This window comes from Pelophylax lessonae (genome assembly GCF_965119305.1).
Source record: "Pelophylax lessonae genome assembly, chromosome: 7".
Classification (NCBI taxonomy): Eukaryota; Metazoa; Chordata; class Amphibia; order Anura; family Ranidae; genus Pelophylax; species Pelophylax lessonae.
This window is the reverse complement of record NC_138774.1, coordinates 259,987,899-260,009,088: the sequence shown is the minus strand read 5'-3', so window position 1 is coordinate 260,009,088 and position 21,190 is coordinate 259,987,899. Positions and strand designations below refer to the sequence as shown.

At 41.0% G+C, this 21,190-nt stretch overlaps 1 protein-coding gene across 1 annotated transcript in view; it reads left to right on the top strand.

Annotated features, from left to right (window-relative positions):
- OLFML2A (olfactomedin like 2A) overlaps positions 1-21,190 on the top strand; it is a 367,694-nt gene that overhangs the window by 146,346 nt on the left and 200,158 nt on the right. Inside the window, exon 3 of the mRNA XM_082262942.1 lies at positions 12,456-12,563. Coding sequence (XP_082119068.1) covers positions 12,456-12,563 — 108 coding nt within the window. The remainder of the gene's footprint in view (positions 1-12,455; positions 12,564-21,190) is intronic.

The window sequence follows — 21,190 nt, the reverse complement described above, 5'->3', positions numbered from 1 at the left end:
CCTGTGCCTGTGTTTACATTACACGGGCATAGGATGTTCTGCAATTGTCCAGAACTGATCAACAGGTCCAGGCCAAGAATCATTGGCCTGAACCTGATGACCGATCGGTTCTGAACCAAATCAGAACATTGCGAGGACAGTAGGCACGCGCGCGCCCCTACTGACCACTGTACAGGTATGGTGATTCGTACACCCGAGTATATCTGCCGCAGTATATCCACCGCAAGTGGTAAATTAGAGTATTGCTTTTATTAAAAAATGTTGTAATTTATTATTAATAGAAAGTACCTTTCTAGCGCAATCTGCAGCCAGCTATGATTTCCTAAAACTGGCAAAAATGTTTTGTTTACGGATAGTGTACCAAACGCCTCCAGAAATGTCATCATGTACTGCTTAAATAATTGGTTCACTGCTGTCCTTGGCAGTTTTACATTTATTGCAACACTGGGACTGATCAAGTATCTAATGGCAGGAAGGCCATCCCACTCAGCACTTAATATGTTGTAAATAGGAGGTGAACATCCCTGCCCAATCTATCTGTGGGATTCAATACAATCCAAAGCATTCACTGTAACTTAAGATTGGATGGTGGTGAATGGCAACTAAAAATACATTTGTTTTAGAAGTCTAATTTGCTTGTATGGTGGGTGGAATGACAGCCATGTAGCACAAACTGTACAATTTTATATCAGCATGTTACGGCTGATTCCATTAAAGGGAATACATTTGATAATCTTGATATGTATTCATAATTAGTAGATCCAGCAGGGACAATCTAAAAGTCATAAGTAGTGGAATTAATAGTGGTCAGAAAAATCACATACGACCTATTAGCTGTACTGAAATTCTACTCAAACTTTATGGTTTCTTGAAGCACCCCAGCACTCTTTTTACTTTGAACCACTTTAGCACATTTTGTGGATACTTTGGAGCACTTTCAGCACTTTGATCAGCAACTTTATGAGACTTTTTGGAACACTTAAGCACTTGTGAGGGCAAGCGCTGTTATCATTATATTTGCATCTCTCTAGTTAAGCTGGCCATAGATGGATTGAAATTCTGCCTGTTCAGCAGGGACTTCTGTTGAACAGAAATTTTGGAAAACGTTTGTCGATCAGTGGCTACAACCAATTCTGCTGCAGTGGCTGATCAGACTATTCTGACATAGAGTCCCTCTGTCAGAAACAATGCCTTTCCACCTGCCACCTTACGTGTGTGGATGGGGGAACCTGTTTAACAGGCTAAAAGAAAAACACAAAACATTTATGGCCAGTTTTACACATTTAGACCTCTTGCACACCGTACTGATGTTTGAAAATCACCATTTCTGGATGTAATTTCAGGCAATTATGTTGGGTAAATGTGCGCGCACACATTGGCGTGTATTTGTGTGTTTTCATGCATATTCAAACGTATTTGAATATAACAGAATATATAAAAAGGAAATCAAGGACACAAACATTCAAAATGAACGACAGATTCCAAAAGATAGTAGGACAAACGCCAAAAAATTCTTCAAATATATTAATCAACCCATGCATCCTAAAATAATTGAGCTCTGTCATTTCAAAGCCTTTGTTTCAAATTTTTAGGGACTCGTTAATGACTGGAATAGTACCACTGGATTGGCATAGGGCCAATGTGGTGCCCTTTATTTAAAAAAGGGATAAAGTCTTTGCCAAGTAACTATAGACTTTTTAGTTTAACTTCTATAGTTGGGAAGATACTGGATCATTTAAAAAAAGACCACATAGATGAGTTCTTGTTGGAAAAAAATATTTTAAGCAACAGACAGCATGGATTCATAAAAGACAGAAGTTGTCAAACAAACCTGATTTCTTTTTATGAGGAGGTAAGTAAAACCTTGGATAGAGGGGTGGCTGTGGACATAGTATATTTGGATTTTGCAAAAGCATTTGACACAGTTCCCCACACATGGCTAATGTGTAAAGTAAAGTCTACAGGCTTGGAAAGATCAGTTTGTAAATGGATAGAAAACTGGCTAAAAGAAAGAATTCAGAAAGTAGTGGTGAATTATTCTTACTCTGAATGGTCTAAGGTTATCAGTGATGTACCCCAAGGTTCAGTGTTGGGACCCTTACTTTTTAATATCTTTATAAATGATATAGGGTCTGGGAATAAAAGTACCATTTCAGTCTTTGCAGATGACACCAAGCTTTGCAGTGGAATAACTTCTTTACAGGTTGTCTCCAACCCACAAGCCAACCTCAATGCATGTTTTCATTGGGCAACTATGTGGCAAATGAGGTTTAATGTTGATAAACGTAAAGTTATGCACTTGGGGGCTAAGAATATGCATGCATCATACATACTAGAGGGAGTACAACTGGGGTAATCCATAGCGGAGAAGGATCTGGGTGTTTTGATTGATCATAAACTTAATAATACCATGCAATGCCAAGCTGTTTTTTTCAAAGCAAGCAAAGTCCTTTCTTGTATTAACAGTAGGGTTGATCGAACGGTTCGGGTTGACCATCGGTTCGGCCCGAACATTGGGTGTTCGAGGTTCGGCTGAATTTAGAACTTTTTGCCCACAAAGTTCGGAATTCGGCAACCAGAACCGCCCAAAATGCAATGCTTCAGGAAATGGGCTTTAAAAGCCCGTGATTGGACCAGAACCATTAGCAAGAGCCAATTGAGGGGGCAGGAGAATGCTAGGAATGTGATTGGAGTGACTAGGGGGTCCCTAGACCAATCATTAGTGAATACAATATTAGTGAATCAGTATATAAGATCGCCCCCGCCAAATTCCTAGCATTCTTATACTGGACATGGAAGAGAGTGGAAGCAGTTCTGTTAATTTTACTTTAAAAGTGTCATTTAGCTATTTTTAGTGTGAGGAAAGGGATATCTAGTGTAGTTAGAGTGCTCCTTTACACTTAAGTTAGCTTCAAAAAATTAGTTTCTGTAGGGAAAGTATGAAGTGCCAGGGTGACCGTAATGTAGTGTAGGGGAAACTGACTGCCATGGCAGGCTGACCGACTGACCAAACCCTTCCATACCAGGGTGACCGTAATGTAGTGTAGGGGAAACTGACTGCCATGGCAGGCTGACCAAACCCTTCCATACCAGGGTGACCATAATGTAGTGTAGGGGAAACTGACTGCCATGGCAGGCTGACCGACTGACCAAACCCTTCCATACCAGGGTGACCGTAATGTAGTGTAGGGGAAACTGACTGCCATGGCAGGCTGACCGACTGACCAAACCCTTCCATACCAGGGTGACCGTAATGTAGTGTAGGGTGAACTGACAGTGACTGCCATGGCAGGGTGACCAAACCCTTCCATGTCAGGGTGACCGCAATAGAGAAATGATCATTTCTCTGAATAGCTTCGGAACACCATTATGGCTTCTCACCAGCAAGCATTTTTTATGCTGCAGGGGCTGCCACTGTCAGTGCTTTTTTGAGGACATGTTTGATGTCAGACATGACATCTGAATATGTGTATAGGGGGTATATATACACATATATGTCTGAATATATACCCCTAGACATATATAGGTGTGATAGTAGCAGAAATAAATGCTTGCGCTAATGAAATCATTTACAGTAATATATTTCTGCTACTATCACACCTATATATGTCTAGGTGTGTATAAACATATAAGTATGTGTGTATATATACCACTATAGACAAGTTCAGATGTTTTGTCTGCCTCAAAAGAACCCAAAAAAATGCCAAAAAAAACGCTAGCGTCAAAAAAAAAAAAAAATGCCCAGGTGTGTTTTTGCTGCCATTTTTTGGGGGTTTTTGGAGGCAGGCAAAACATCAGAACTTGTGCACAGTACCACTATACACAAGTTCAGATGTTTTTCCTGACTGAAAAGAACCCCAAAAAATGCCTTCTATTAAACCGGGAGAGAAGCTAACTACCTGTCCTGAAAGAAAGTGTTCTAATACAAACAATCTTTTTTTTTCATCTTTCTGGACATGCTACAGAGCTGAAACCTCACATGCACACCTTTTAGACCCCCCAGATACGAAATCCAAAGTAAAAATCAAAAAATCTCTCTTTTTTTTTTTTTTTCAATAATTGGCTTTTTTATCAAAAATGACAATTTTTAAGAACTTTTTTTGTGTGATTAATAGTTAATGGGGCATGACCCAGAACCCTGGGCACTTTTTAGGGGCGTTTATTGGGTTTTAGGGCTTAAAAATGGTGTTTATTGATTACCGAAGTTCGGGTCCCATTGATTTCAATGGGATTCTGAAATCCGGGCCGAACTTTCGGGAAGTTCGGATGTTCTGGCCGAACCGAACTTTTCAAAAGTTCGATCATCCCTAATTAACAGAAGCATGGACTCTAGAGAGAGAGATATCATTTTGCCCCTGTACAAATCATTAGTAAGACCTCTGGAATATGCAGTTCTGTTTTGGGCACCAGTTCTCAAAAAGGAAATCAGGGAACTGGAGAAAGTGCAGAGAAGGGCAACCAAACTGATAAGAGGCATGGAGGTATCGCCACGATCATTAGAGCAAGAGAAATAATTCTAGTCCTATAACTCCTATGTAACTCTAAACTGGTAACCTGTTGCCTATGGAGATTTTAAAGTACCAATGTTTGTCGCTATTCTACGAGCGTGCACAATTTTGAAGCATGACATGTTAGTTATCTATTTACTCAGTGTAACATTATCTTTCACATTCTAGAAAAAAATTGGGCTATCTTTACTGTTTCGTTTTTTAAATGCAGTAAAATGTATTTTTTCCCAAAAAATTGCGTTTAAAAGACCGCTGCACAAATACTGTGTGACAAAAAATATTGCTACAACCTCAATTTTATTCTCCAGAGTCTTTGCTAAAAAAAATATATGTGACGGCAGTAACCGTCTCTGGGAGTGAAAGACAGACACTTAATGGTTTGCATAGCTTCAAATGGGGTCTGTATTGTACTTCAATGTCAGACAGGCTCTCCGTATTGTTGGATTCTGCTAAAGTGGAGTTCCACCCTGAAAAGCATTTTTTAGATAAAAAATACCCCCGGGACAGTCAGGGCTAGTGCATTTCAGCAACGATAGCCTCTGAACTGTCCCCTGTTTCACTTACCTTTTAGAAGTAACCTTACCTTGAAAATGTCTTGTCCAGCGCTGCCATCTCAGGTGTGGGCAGCTGAAGCCGGAGCGTCCTCTTCCGTGTCCTCTTTGGTGTTGTCAGAGTCCCAGAATGCCCTGCACTGGCCCTGCTCATCACTTCCGGTGCAGGCACGTCTGGGCATGCCCAGAAGCTGTTTAACAGGGAATAATGCGCTTGCACCGGAAGTGACGAGCAGGGCCGGTGCAGGCGAATTGATTCCTGGGAGCGATGACGCTCATCTCCCAGGAGTCAATGCAAGCGGCCGCAGAGGGAGGAAGAGGAAGGAAGGTAAGTATATTTTCTTTAAAAACAAGGAAAGTAAATAAAAAAAAAAAAATTAAATTATCCAATTCTTTTTTAGGTTAAAAAAAAGCAAGCGGATGGTGAAAATTTGTTTTTGAGACCGGAACTCAGCTTTAAGTCTGCCTGTCCCATTGTTAACTGTTAATGAGCCTACATTGTTCTGTCCAGATGGCTAGATGATTAGTTCAGGTTATTTCTGTTTCTGTATACAATTTAATCTGCATATGATAATGTAATCAGGGAACCCCTGACCTGTGTTTGGTAATATGATCAGGAGGGGGAGGTCCATGCTGTATATAAATTCTGTGTGACTGTTCAATAAAGAGTGATTCCAGTACAAGCTAAGTTGTTGGCTAGCTTTGTATGAGGGTGGCTGGGAAAATCTGGTATATATGTTCATGACTGCAAGGAAGCCGTACACTGACAGAAGACCACAAACACAGTGTGGGTCGGCAGTTCCGTTACAATATATATAAATATTTGGGGGTTCTAAGTAATTTTCTAGCAAAAAATACTGATTTTAACTTGTAAACAAAAAGTGACCAATTCACTTAATTACCTAGTCATAGAAATGGAACTTGGCCATTAAGTGGGGAGTGTCTTTATAGCATAAAAAACTGCTACACAAGCCGTTTTGTAATTTATTGTTATTAAAAATTATCTTTCCATTTCAATCTGAAGCTGCTGTAATTTTCTAAAACTGTCAGAAAAAAATAAATGCAACATGCCAACCAAGTGTACATAACCCCCCCCCCCCCCCAAAAAAAAATGCAATTTCCTGCTTCTGTTATTGGTTCACTGATTTTCTGTACTAGAATACAAGTAAAGTTTTAGGCATCTTCTACAATAGGAACTTCATATTTGTTAGATACAGTGAAACTATAGAGTAGAGGTTGCCAAGACTGAAATAATAGTAGGGAGAGTATATCACCAGAACCCAGAGAAATACAATTGTACCTTTTGAGTTCATCAATTTATCTGTAAGTAACAGAACGTGGATTTACTGTTTAATGCCAAGAGTTCTTCGTGGCAAGCCTCAATGTACTAACACTAAAACAGACAAAATTATGAATGTGACATCCAGTTACACTTAGCACACTGATGAATTCCTCTACATAGTAATAACTGACTAATGTTTGGACTCCACAAAGAAGCCTTTGAAATCAAAGTGTGGTAAATGTCACAGGCTCTCACTAAATGTTGTGAGCTGGAAAAATACATAAGAGAGGATCTTTTCTTCTTCACATGGCCACATCAGTGCCTGTGCTGGAACCTGTGATGCACTAAAAAGATAGGGGGTAGACTGTTACTGTTCAGTGGGGACTGGAGGAAAATAGTAGTCAGCACTATCATATAGAACTACAGCATATTGGACATTCATATCAGTCTGCCCTCAAGAAACTTACAATAAAATAACTTACAGACATACTAAGGCCAACTTAGACAGAAATTAGTTAACCTACCAGCATGTCTTTGAAGAGGGGGAGGAAACCTACACAGTCATAGTGAGAACATGCAAACTCCATGCAGATAGCGCCGTGGTTGGGATTCAAACTGACAAACCTAGTGCTGTCAGGTGGACGTGCTGACCAATTAGCTACTGTGCTGCAACATAGTCTCTGTGAGTAGTTTGCAGTATGTCCAGGGAAGGATTGCTGAGGATATGACAGTGGGTAGTATGTGTAGTAGAGGAGCAAAGAGGGTATGATAGCGGACATTATTTCCAGGAGAGAAGGCCAGAAGGTTGGAAGTGGGCTGTATGTAAAGGAATATGTAGGGTATGGCATTGGGAAGAAGAGGAGTACAGAGGGTATATTAGCAGGAGAGCAGGAGCAGAAGAGAAGCGCAGAAGGTTGGTGCATATATAGGGTACAGCAGTGGGTAGTTTGTGTAGGAGAGGAATGCTGAGGATTTGACAGTGAGTAGTATGTGCAAGAAAGGAATGCTGGGGATATTACAGTGAGTAGTATGTGCAAGAAAGGAATGCTGGGGATATTACAGTGGGTAGTATTTGCAGGAGAGGAATGCTGAGGATATAACAGTGAATAGTATGTACAGGAGAGAAATGGTAGGGATATGGCAGTGGGTAGTATGTGCAGGAGAGTATTGCTGAGGATATGACAGTGAGTAATGCTTGCAGGAGAGGAATGCTGAGGATATGACAGTGAGTAGTATGTGCAGGAGAGTAATGCTGAGGATATAACAGTGGGTAGTATGTGCAGGAGAGTAATGCTGAGGATATGACAGTGAGTAGTATGTGCAGGAGAGTAATGCTGAGGATATGACAGTGAGTAATGCTTGCAGGAGAGGAATGCTGAGGATATGACAGTGGGTAGTATGTGCAGGAGAGTAATGCTGAGGATATGACAGTGAGTAGTATGTGCAGGAGAGTAACGCTGAGGATATGACAGTGAGTAGTATGTGCAGTAGAGTAATGCTGAGGATATGACAGTGAGTAGTATGTACAGGAGAGAAATGCTGAGGACATGACAGTGGGTAGTATTTGCAGGAGAGGAACGCTTAAGATATGACAGTGAGTAGTATGTGCAGGAAAGGAATGCTGAGGATATAACAGTGAATAGTATGTATAGGGGAGGGATTCTGAGGACGTAACAATGGGTAGTATGTGCAGGAGAAGAATGCTGAGGATATAACAGTGAAAAGTATGTACAGGAGAGGAATGCTGAGGACGTAACAATGGGTAGTATGTGCAGGAGAAGAATGCTGAGGATATGGCACTGGGTAGTGTTTGCAGGAGAGTAACGCTGAGGATATGACAGTGAGTAGTATGTAAAGGAGAGGAATGCTGGGGATATAACAGTGGGTAGTATGTATAGGGGAGGGATTCTGAGGATGACAGTGAATGGTATGAACATGAGAGGAATGCTGAAGATATAACAGTGTGGATAGTATGTACAGGAGTGTAACCCTGAGGATGTGACAGTGGGTAGTGCTTGCAGGAGAGGAATGCTGAGGACATGACAGTGGGTAGTATGTATAGGGGAGGGATTCTGAGGATATAACAGTGAAAAGTATGTACAGGAGAGGAATGCTGAGGACATAACAATGGGTAGTATGTACAGGAGAGGAATGCTGAGGACATAACAGTGGGTAGTATGTGCAGGAGAGGAATGCTGAGGACATAACAATGGGTAGTATGTGCAGGAGAGGAATGCTGAGGATATGACAGTGAGTAATATGTATAGGGGAGGGATTCTGAGGATATGACAGTAGGTATTATGTGTAGGAGAGGAATGCCGAGGATATAACAGTGGATACTATGTACATGAGAGTAATGCTGAGGATATGACACTGGGTAGTATGTGAAGGAGAGGAATGCTGAGGAATTAACAGTCAATAGTATGTACAGCAGAGTAATGCAGAGGAAATGACCTGAATAAGGTGATATATATAGTCAATCCAATATATTCAATGTTTGTCATATATTTATGCCAAAATGTATTTAGCTACATGTCTTTGACAAAAAAAAATTCTTAACCGGTTGCCGACCGCCGCACGACTATATACTGTGGCGGTCAGCCCTGGCCAGGCAGAGTGCGTGACCGGCGGACCTGATGTCCACCGGTCACACTACGATCGCTCCGGTGAAGGGAGAAAGGCGGAGCGGCTTATGTAAACAAGCCACCCGTCATTCTCCCTGGTGTAAAACTGAAGATCAGATGGTTCAACTATGTAGGACCGTTGATCTTTGTTTTTACACCAATAGCCATGTCCCTATACAGTTAGAATCACGCCCCTAGGACACACTTAACCCCTCCCTCTCCAATACAGTTAACCCCTTCCCTGCCAGTGCAATTTTTGCAGTAACAGTGCATATGTATAGCACTGATTACTGCAGTAATGTCACTGGTACCCCCAAAAGTGTCAAAAATGTCAGTCAAGGGTCCGATCTGTCCGCCGCAATGTCGCAGTACCGCCGCCATTACGCGTTAAAAAAAAAACACCAAAAATGACAAAAATCTTTCCCTTTGTTAGTAAACGCAATAACTTTTGCGCAAACCAATCAAAATACGCTTTTTGCGATTTTTTTTTACCAAACATATGTAGCATAAAACAAATTGGCTGAAAATGTTAAAAAAGTTTGATTTTTACATTTTTTTTTGGGGAATTTCATATAACAAAATGTGAAAAATATTGTTATCTTTACAAAATTGACGCTCTTTTTTTGTTTATAGCGCATGATCAAAAAATCGCACAGGTGATCAAATACCACCAAAAGAAATCTCTGTTTGTGGGAAAAAAAGGACGTAAAATTCGTTTAGGTACAGCATCGCACGACCGCGCAATTGTCTGTTAAAGTCACGCAGTAAAAAATCGCAAAAAACCCCCTGGTCTTTTAGCAGCCAAATCCTCCGGGGCTTAAGTGGTTAATGAGCGTATTTTTAACCACTTTAAGACCGGAAGATTTTACCTCATTCCTGACCAGGCTATATTTTGCGATTCTGCACTGCGTTACTAACGGACAATTGCGCAGTCATGCGACGCTGTACCCAAATTAGATTTATGTCCTTTTTTTCCCCCACAATTAGAGCTTTCTTTTGGTGGTATTTGATCACCTCCGTGATTTTTCATTTTTGAAAAAAAGAGCGACAATTTTGAAAAAAAAAAAACAATATTTTTCACATTCTGATATATAACATTCCCCAAAAATTTTTTATAAATCAACATTTTTTAACATTTTAGGCCAATTTGTTTTCTGCTACATATTTTTGGTAAAAAAAATCACAATAAGACCCCGTTCACACAGGGGCGACGCTACTTGCTGGGGCGACCTGTGCTGTGCACCGCGACCTCGGCGCGACATGCAAGGACTTCGTATCATTGAAGTCAATGCAGGTCGCCTCTAGGGCGCCCCAAAGTAGTACAGGACCCTTTCTCTAAGTCGGAGCGACTTGTGTCGCTCCTATTAGAACGGGTCCTGTGCTAATCTATGACAGGCGACCCACCGCGACTTTCAGGCTACCAAGTCGCCTGACAAGTCGCGCTAGTGTGAATGGGGACTAAGCGTATTTTGAATGGTTTGTGCAAAAGTTATTGCGTTTACTAACTACAGGAAATATTTGTCATTTTTATTGTTTTTTTTTTACTAGTAATGGCAGCGATCTGCAATTTTTTTTTGCGGGACTGCGACATTGTGGCGGACAGATCGGACCCCTGACTGACATTTTTGACACTTTTGGGAGGACCAGGGACATTACTACAGTAATCTGTGCTATACATATGCACTGTTACTGTAAAAATGACACTGGCAGGGAAGGGGTTAACACTGTTGGTGATCAAGGGGTTAAATGTGTGCCTCATGCTTACTGATGTGTGGGGGGAGGGGATTATGTGACACAGACACAGATTGCAGGTTCCCTGCCTGTCACACAAGCGGGCGGATTTCCTCATTCTTTCCCACGAGGATCGGGGAAGAGCGGCGGTGATCACAGCGTGAGGAATCCAGCGAAGTAGGTCGGCAGTAGCAGCAGCGTGAGCGGTCGGCAAGTGGTTAAACATTCATTTTAACCACTTGCCGACCAGCCGCCGTGTATTTACTGTGGCAGTGTGGTGCTATTGCACAAAACTACGTACCTGTATGTCGTTTCATTCAATAGCCACTAGATGGTGCCATTGCGCTGTGATTGGCTAGCAGAGATGTCAATCAGTGGGTCTGGCAGACCCGATGTCTGCCGACCACCCACGATCATCCCCAGGAGAGGTAGAACAGCAATCTGCCTATGTAAGAAAGGCAGATCGCCATTCTGCAAGAGGATAAGATGAAGATGTTCCTGCTAATCTAACCCCATCCCTGCCAGTGTCATTAGTGCAGTGACAGTGCATCCTTTTTGTACTGTTCAAATGATCACTGTATTAGTGTCTCTGGTTCCCAAAAAGTGTCAAAAGTGTCAGTTAGGTGTCTGGTTTGTCCACCGCAATATCGTAGTCCCTCTAAAAATCGCTGATCGACGCCATTACTAGTAAAAAAAAAAGAAATAAATAAAAATTCCATAAAATTTTTTTTACCACAAATGTAGCAGAATACACAATGTAGCAGAATACCACCAAAAGAAAGCTATATTTGTGGGGAAAAAAAGGAAATAATAACAATTTTATTTGGGTACAGCATCGCACGGCCGTGTAATTGTCAGTTAAAGTAATGCAGTGCGCATCGCAAAAAAAAAAAAAAAACAGCCTGGTCTTAAGGTGTCGGTTCACACTATGGCGATCCGACTTAGGGGGCGACCTGCTAAGTCGCGTGCACCGCGACTTCGGCGCGACTTGCAAGGACTTCATAAAATTAATGTCTATGCAAGTCGCTCCAGGTCGCCCCAAAGTAGTATAGGACCCTTTTTCTAAGTCGGAGCGACTTGTGTCGCTCCTATTAGAACCGTTCCTGTACCACACAATGGACCGCGACGGTGCACGACTTGTCAGGCTGACCAAGTCGCCTGACAAGTCGTACTAGTGTGAACCGGCACTAAGGGTAAAACCTTCCGGAGCTGAAGTGGTTAAACCAGAGATACTTATGGCTCGTTTCCACTGAGCGTTATAGTACGGTACGGTTCGGTACGGTAAGCAATTTTTGCCGTTTCCATTGTGAATGGTACCCAAATTCCGAACCGTACCTTACCACTTTTTTGGTACCCTTTAGTTGGGGGTACCAAGCACATTAGTACCGTACCAACAGGGTGGAGCTACACTCTGTAGAACTTTGATTGGTTGACAGAGAATCGTCCATCACAGCTTTCCGGCTACACCACGCCTATCATGAAAGGGTACTATTGGCAGTGGAAACGCAAGGTGTACTGTTCTGAACCGTACCGTACCGAACCGAACCGTACCGTACCACTCAGTGGAAACGAGGCATTAGTGACCATACTTTGTACAGATGCAGCACATTTTTGCTATAAACATATAAAAAGTTAGCTGGTCACTTTATATTGCATTAATCAGAAAAAAGAAGCTACTATTGAGTTGTCTTTGTAGAATGTTTATGAATATGTTTATGTTTACGAATATATTTATTTGTACTTTTTTTTTTTTTTTTAGCTGCAGTCTATGGTTGACTTATTGGAAGGAACATTGTATAGCATGGATCTGATGAAAGTACATTCCTACATCAACAAAGTTGTGTCACAGATGAACACTCTGGAAGAGGTAGGAGCAATTATCACTGCAAGCGTGCCTAGTTTACAGACATCTGCTAACTCATCTGTAAATGTTTGCTCCTGAACTGAGCACACTTGAACCGGTATAAGCAGAAAACTGCAAAATGTGTGTGCCAGCTTTCCCCAGAATAACAGCGAACGTACAAAATAGCCCTCCGGGAATTGCTACATGCGTGTCATGTATACAAAGTTTACTGGTATTGACTCAAATGTCAATGTTTTTAGGGGCTGTTATTATATAGAAAATGTTACCATTTTGTAGCCATTTAAAGCCAGGGAAATTAATTCAATTATGGTTCTATGTATTCTTTTAGGTAGGTATGTAGGTTTATGTATATTTGTTTTTAGAAAGTTGCGTGAATAAGATTAGCTTTATTTAAATATAAATAAATATAAAAAAAGATGTAGAGCAATCAGACAAGTGAAAGCATTCACTGATTTACTAATGCTGTTAAGTAAGTACTGCAGAAGAGCTAAAATTTCTTTAACCGGTTGCCGACCGCCGCACGACTATATACTGCGGCGGTCAGCCCCGGCCAGGCAGAGTGACGTATGGATACGTCACTCGCCTGTCACTGACTTGAGAGCCAATTGCGGGCGGGCGCGCGCCCACCCCGGACAAGTCAGTGCGTGTGACCGGCGGACCCGATGTCCGCCGGTCACACTACGATCGCTCCGGTGAAGGGAGAAAGGCAGGCGGCTGATGTAAACAAGCCGCCCGTCATTCTCCCTGGTGTAAAAATGAAGATCAGACGATTCTACTATGTAGGACCGTTGATCTTTGTTTTTACACCAATAGCCATGTCCCTATACAGTTAGAATCACGCCCCTAGGACACACTTAACCCCTCCCTCTCCAATACAGTTAACCCCTTCCTGCCAGTGTCATTTTTGCAGTAACAGTGCATATGTATAGCACTGATTACTGCAGTAATGTCACTGGTACCCCCAAAAGTGTCAAAAATGTCAGTCAAGGGTCCGATCTGTCCGCCGCAATTTCGCAGTACCGCCGCCATTACGCGTTAAAAAAAAAACACCAAAAATGACAAAAATCTTTCCCTTTGTTAGTAAACGCGATAACTTTTGCGCAAACCAATCAAAATACGCTTTTTGCGATTTTTTTTTTACCAAACATATGTAGCATAAAACAAATTGGCCGAAAATGTTAAAAAATTTTGATTTTTACATTTTTTTTTTTGGGGAATTTCATATAAAAAAATGAGAAAAATATTGTTATTTTTGCAAAATTGACGCTCTTTTTTTGTTTATAGCGCATGATCAAAAAATCGCACAGGTGATCAAATACCACCAAAAGAAAGCTTTGTTTGTGGGAAAAAAAGGACGTCAAATTCGTTTAGGTACAGCGTCGCACGACCGCGCAATTGTCCGTTAAAGTCACGCAGTAAAAAATCGCAAAAAACCCCCTGGTCTTTTAGCAGCCAAATCCTCCGGGGTTTAAGTGGTTAAAATACCCTTAGGGTCCTTTCACACGGGCGCAACCGCCAACGGAGTCCGTTCTGCTAGGCAGGGGATCAAACCGCCGATCCTCGCTGAGCAGGAGGATGACAGCTCCGTCTCCGCTCTGTGTGCAGAGAAGGAGCTGTCAGATCCCCGATGTCCTCTATGGGGAGATCGGATGAGAACGGACCACCTGTCTGTTCTCATCCGATCCCATCCGATCCGATCCTCCAGACGGATGGAAAATAGGGTTTCACGGACAGGATGGGATCGGAGAGCAGCGGGTGTCAGCGGAGATGTCACCGCTGACATCTGTTGCCCCATAGGGATGCATGGAGCATCCGATCAGGTCCGCCTTAAAAACTGACAGGCGGATCGGATCGGATCACCCGTGTGAAAGGACCCTTACTGAATCTAAGTTTAACGCCCTCTTTCTATATTCCAGAGACTACCTGAAGGGTCAGCATTTCCTAAAGCTTTTTCTGAATTTCCTATTACATTCATAGGTCTAAATCAGATTAAAGAACTGGTGGTTTTCAAAAACATCCTAGTATTGGATTACTGTATATCTTTAGATCAGGCTATAGGTATGTAAAAGATGTAAAAGGCAATATTACCATTTCAGCGTCAGAAGCAATCAGTCAGAATATCAAGGTAAGAGGAGTGTTGGGGAATGGTGCTCCACAGCAGTCTTTTTCAACCAGGGATACATAGTTAGTCAGGTTGGAAAAAGACACAAAGTCCATCTGGCTCAACCAATAAAAAAAAAAACAGTAATGAAAACCCAACCATACAATCCCATATACACAATCCTATACCTGCAGTTGATCCAGAGGAAGGCGAAAAAAAATCAGCAAAGCATGATCCAATTTACTACAGCAGGGGAAAAAAAATTCCTTCCTGATCCCCTGAGAGGCAATCGGATATTCCCTGGATCAACTTTACCTATAAATATTAGTACCCACTTATATTATGTACACCCAGGAAAGAATCCAGGCCTTTTTTTAAAGCAATCTAGTGAGCTAGCCAAAACCACCCTGGGGTGCCCTGAGGTTTCTTCAAGTGTGCCTTGGCAACATGCCTAAAAATTGCCTCAGAATTGTAAACAAGCCATAGCGTGGATGAAACCTGCCTTTAAGACCGCATTCACGCTCCCATTGTGTAGTACAGGAGCTGTTCTAATAGGAGCTCCGACTAAGAAAAAGGGTCCTGTACTACTTCGGGGCGACCTGGAGGCGACTTGCATAGACATTCATTTTATGAAGTCCGTGCAAGTTGCGCCGAAGTCGCGCTGCACGCGACTTCACAGGTCGCCCTCTAAGTCGGAGCGACCTAGTGTGAACCGGCACTAAGTTACTCAAAGCCCAAAGCCACAGGTTATTATTGTACACCATTAGAACCTTCTAGCTGCCAACCTCCTAACAACCAATGACATCATCAATTGATAAGGCGGATGTCAGTTGCCTGCATATCATCCTTGTTTGGCCCTCCCTTGCCCCTCTCCATCAGCTTTGGGGTCTCATTAGCTAATTGATGGAGAAAAACATGAGGGAGAAGAGGAACATTGAAATACTGGTCAGTACCAGTTTGCAAAAGTGTATTTGTTTTGGAAGGAAAAGAAAATTGTATAATGTGTGGCCAAATTGTAATATATATATATATATATATATATATATATATATATATATATATATATATATATATTTTTTTTTTTTTTTTTTTCCCAAAAGTTTTTATTGATGAAACAAGTTAAAGCAGAATACAATAATCGCCAATCATAACAAGCACATTCTAGTGTAACAACAATGTTTCAACAGAGATAAATTGCATTTATCAAAGTAAAGTAGTTCACAAAGAGATAATTGAATATTATGAGTATTGCGTCAAAACATATTATGACTACATACAGTATAACTGATTTAGTTGATATGGACTGTGAATAGACATATATCTATAATATTTGTTACATTAACTAAGAGATCATGACAGTCCTGACTGAGAGATATATCACATCTCAAGTTCAGTGGCCCCTTATTAATAGGGTGATGTTTTATCTGCATATGAGGAAGCTGGCAAATATTAGAAGGGTATGGACAGCTAGTTATGTTAGGTAGTGTGGAAAGGATCTGCATCCAGCACAAATCCCGGGGAAAGGGGGGAGGTACAGGGATGAAAGAAAATGTAAAAAAAAAAAAAAGGGGGGGGGGGATAAATATTAAATTCTCCTCAGTGTTCACTTTACGCAAGAGGCTGAAGACGATAATATGGATATAAAGAAATGTCTCAAGTGTTTGTTTATCTTTAATTACGGGTCATATATTTTAGGTATTCTTCAGACGAGCGTAAGTTAATCCAATCATACCAAGTATTGATGATTGTATCTTGATTATCATGTGCTGTAGAAATTAGTTCCTCCATCTTGGCAATCTTGTCTATCTGTTTAAACCATTCAGAGATGGATGGGGTGTTGGGAGTTCCCCACAATCTGGGTATGCAGAGATTGGCAGCATTTATCATAACCATCGGTAATGATTTGTGGTATAATAGCCAGGAGTGTTGTTGATGATGGAGCAAGAACTGTGCAGGGTGAAAATCGAACACATAAGAAGTTATTTGCGTAATGCGATTGAGGATCATATTACAGAAAGCTGAAATCTTGGGACACAACCACCAAATGTGCAAAATGTCAGCATGAGATTGTTTACACCGCCAGCATTGATCCAAGATGCCCTTATTAAATTTACTTAAAAGGTATGGGGTGCAATACCATCTAGTTAGGATCTTGTAATTGTTTTCCTGAATTGATACGTTTATGGAGCCTTTATGGACTCTGTGAAAGATTCTACCCCATTGTTCCTCATTGATCTCAATATTCATTCCTTGTGCCCAGTCATCGCATATTTTCCCAGCGTGAGTGGAACAAGCCGACCAGAGTAGGCTATGCATTTTTGAAAGTAGGTGTTGTTGAGGGCACTGGTTAATACATAATTGTTCAAATGGTGATAGTGGGAGACACTTGTTTCGTTTTTTGAGGAGAAGTATAATATAATGGTGCAATTGCAAGTATTCCCAGGGTGATAATGAAGGATTATTTAGGTGTTTTTTAAGTACATCAAAACTTGGGCGTTTGCCCTCATTGAGTAAATGGAAGACACGTAAACCTATTCCAATCTCATTTCGATATAGAGAGTGCTGAGACAGTCCAGGAGGAAAGTCAGGATTATGTAGGATCGGGGACAGTAGGCCTGGAATCTGTCTCAGTTGATGTTTAGTGTTAGTGCTATAAAAGCAATGTAGAGGTGGGCTGAATAATGGATGTTGTTTGAGCTCCTGTTTGAAACCAGAGGTGCCTGTCCAAGGGGTACACTGAATAGGAGTAGATGAAAAATAATTTTCTAATTATACCCAATCTTTTTTGTGTTGTTGTGTTTGCCAATCAACTATGTGCTGGAGATGAGATGCCTTATAGTAATAGAAAATGTCCAGGATACCCATACCTCCCTTAGCTTTGGGTCTTGATAAAAGGGAGAATTTGATGCGTGGATATTTGTGTTGCCAGATAAAGGTTCTAAAGGCTTTCTTGAGAGAAAGAAAGAACACTGAAGGGACCTGAATAGGCAATGTTTGGAGTATATAGAGAATACGCAGTAAAATGTTCATTTTAATAATGGCTGCCCGGCCAAACCAAGAGAAGTGTGCTTTATGCCATTTTTAGGATCTTGCAAGATGATTTGTAATGTTGGTAAATGATTTCTAGGATATAAATCTTGAAGATCGGATGGAATTTGAATACCCAGATACGTTATAGCCTCATTTTTCTATATAAAGGGGAAGGATCGTTTGCATTGCTCAATCTGAGCTTTGGACAGAGATATATTTAGCGCTTCAGATTTAATTTAATTAATCTTGAAGTTTGCAATGTATTGGAATAGCTTTAATTCTTTTTGCAGGTTGGGAAGAGAGATTAGGGGGTTAGTGAGAAAAAGCAAAATATCGTCTGCGTAGGCCACAATATTAAATTGTTTAGCATCTGCCGTTACCCCGGTGATGTTGGGGTTTTGACGGTTACTGGTTAGTAGGGGTTCTAACGTAAGTATAAATAATAGAGGGAAGTGGGCACCCCTGATGCTTGCCATTTTGTATAGAGAAGGCGTCTGACAGGGTGCCATTAATCCGCACTTTGGCAGAGGGGTTCACGTATAGAGATAAGATTAAGTTGGTTAATCTGTCTCCCAACCCAATGGAGTGGAAAACCGCTTCAAGATAATTCCATGCAAGCCTGTCAAACGCCTTCTTGGCATCTAAAAAGAGAAGAAAACCGGCTTGTTTGGACGAAGTGATCAGGTGATGTATATTTATTGCTTTTACAGTATTGTCCCTGGCTTCCCTACCTGGGATGAAATCAACTTGGTCATTATTAATGAGGGCAGGTATAAAGGTGATCAGGCAAGAGGCCAGGATTTTTGCGAGAATTTTTAAATCTACATTCAGTAGTGAGATTGGGCGACAGTTATTAGCTTTAGAGGGGTCTTTCCCTGGTTTGGGAATAACAGATATATGGGCTTCTAATAGTCTAGAGTGTTGTGAGTCATGTGATGATAAGCTGTTGAAAGTTTTGAGGAAAGGTTCAATCAGTTGCTTGGAAAAGGTTTAATAGTAGGCTAATGAAAAGCCATCCGGGCCAGGGCTCTTCCTTGCTTTCATATGTTTGAGGGCCGTCTGAAATTCCTCCTGTGTCAATGGACCATCTATTAGTGAGGCTTGTCTTTGGGGGAGAGGTTTGAAACCGTTCTTTTTCAGGAAGTCTTCAATGATTTCTTTTCTGGGTCTGATTTCTGATGGAGGTCTTTGTTCAGGATGCAAATTATAGAGGCCAGAATAGTATTGTGTATAGATTTGAGCAATGTCTTTGTTTGCGTGCAGTTTTTGTCCCGCCAGAGTGGTTAGTGAATGAATTGTGTTGTGTGCTCTTTTGGAAGCTAAAGCTCTAGCTAGAAATTTTCCACTTTTATTGCTGAACTCGTAAAAAAGTTTTTGTGACAGTATAAATCGTTTTTTAACTTTACGACCTAGTTCCTCTTTAAGCAAATTCCTAATGTGTTCAAGTTCAGCTAAGTGTTTTTGCTTGTTAGAAAGTTTGTGTCTTTCCAATGTTTTTGCTCGGGTGAGCAGGTCAATAAATTTTTTTGGTTAAGTCTTTTCCTAGTAGCAGCTTGTTTGAGCAAAATACTGTGTATTACACATTTGTGGGCTTCCCATTGGGAGGTAGGGCTCACATCTGGTGTGTCATTTAATTCAAAAAGGTCCACAATCTGTTTCTTAATAATATCAGAATTGGTAGGGTGCAAAAGTAGAGACGAGTCAAGTCTCCAAGTTTGTTTCAATCCCTTGGCATTCAGTGAGACTATCTTGATGGGGGTGGTGTTGTGGTCAGAGCGAGAAATCGCCATGATGTGAGAGGAGAGGAAAAAAAAAAAAGAGGTGGGGGAGAAGAGGGGTTAAGGAAGGGACTGGAGGGCTGAGATGGAATGGGTATATAAAGGGTGAGAGTAAGTAACTAAGACCCAAAACCCGTCAAACCTTTCTAAGGAGATATACTTATTGCTTAGATTGAGGGAATATGAGCAATAAGAGCTATAGCTCTAGAAGACAAAGTAGGGAAACATGCATCAAAGGTGACCTTTTCTTTTTTACTTTTTGAGCAAGTAATGAGGTTTAATGTATAGTGTGATAGGGTACAATCTGTCAGTGATTAATTTAGGCCAATGCTTCTGAAGATGTCAAAATAAAATGAGACTAAAGTTAAACTACCAAGGTCGGCTGGAATGTATGTTCCTTGGACCAAAACAAAATGGATCAATCAGAATAAGTGTGATGTGGTCAAGGTTGTATATCATCTCACCTTATTCTGGGAAACGCTATAGAGAACTCTATAGAATGGAATTGTGAACAAATATAAACAATGTGCTTGTACAAATCCTGCAATGAATCAATATGAGGGTGTTTCTTCAGGAAAGCTCCCCTTGGTTTGTAACGGTATTACAAGGAGTTGAATGGTACACATAAAAAAAAATAATCCACACATACAGTAGAATCTATGATATAAGTGATTCAAAGATTTTCATAAAGTCAATATAATGGCATATAAAGGGAGAAATTAAAATAGGATGACTCAATACTCAATATAGGATTGATTAGAATAATTATCTTTCCCGGTTAATGGCACGTTCCTCTCCATTAAATGACATGAACAATGTCACATATATGAAATTATCTTGTGGAAAACTCTAGTTGTTATTGCAAGATGATGTTAGCAATATTAACAGTATGACTATTTAACTTCAATAATTAACCATTTATCATGTAGAGCAGAGTACAGGATTGAGCAAATTGCATAACATTGGGTGTCCTACGTTGGCGGATGTTGATTCCTTAGCTATTAGTTACATAGTTTGTGAGGTTGAAAAAAGACATCAGTCCATCCAGTTCAACCTATGATGTGTGTGTGTGTTTGTTGTTAACCGTACATTGTATACCCCTGTATGTTGTGGTCTTTAAGGTGCCCATCTAATCATTTTTTTTTAAACTATCGATGCTCCCTGTTGATACCACTGCTTGTGGAAGAGAATTCCACATCCTTACTGCTCTGACAGTGAAGAACCCCTTACGTATTTTAAGGTTAAACCATTTTTCCTCTAGTTTTAGTGAGTGGCCACGTGTCTTATTGTATTTCCTTTCTCTAAAAAGTTTGTTCCTTATGCTAGTGTCGCCAGTACAGTATTTGTACATGGATATCATATCCCCCCTCAATCGTCTCTTCTCCAGAGGGAATAAGTTCAGTTCTTGTAGTCTATCCTCATAGCCAATGCTCTCCATTCCCCTAATTATTTTTGTTACCCTTCTCTGGACTCTCTCCAGTTCCAGCACGTCCTTCCTGAGGACCAGTGCCCAGAACTGGACAGCATACTCCAGATGTGGCCGGACCAGAGTCTTGTAGAGTGGTAGAATAATTTATTTATTTCTGGAGTGAATCCCCTTTTTTATACATGCCAGTATTCTGTTGGCTTTGCTTGCAGCAGCTTGGCATTGCATGCCACTGCCAAGCCTGTTGTCCACCAGAACCCCCAGGTCCTTTTACATCTTAGATTCCCCCAGAGGT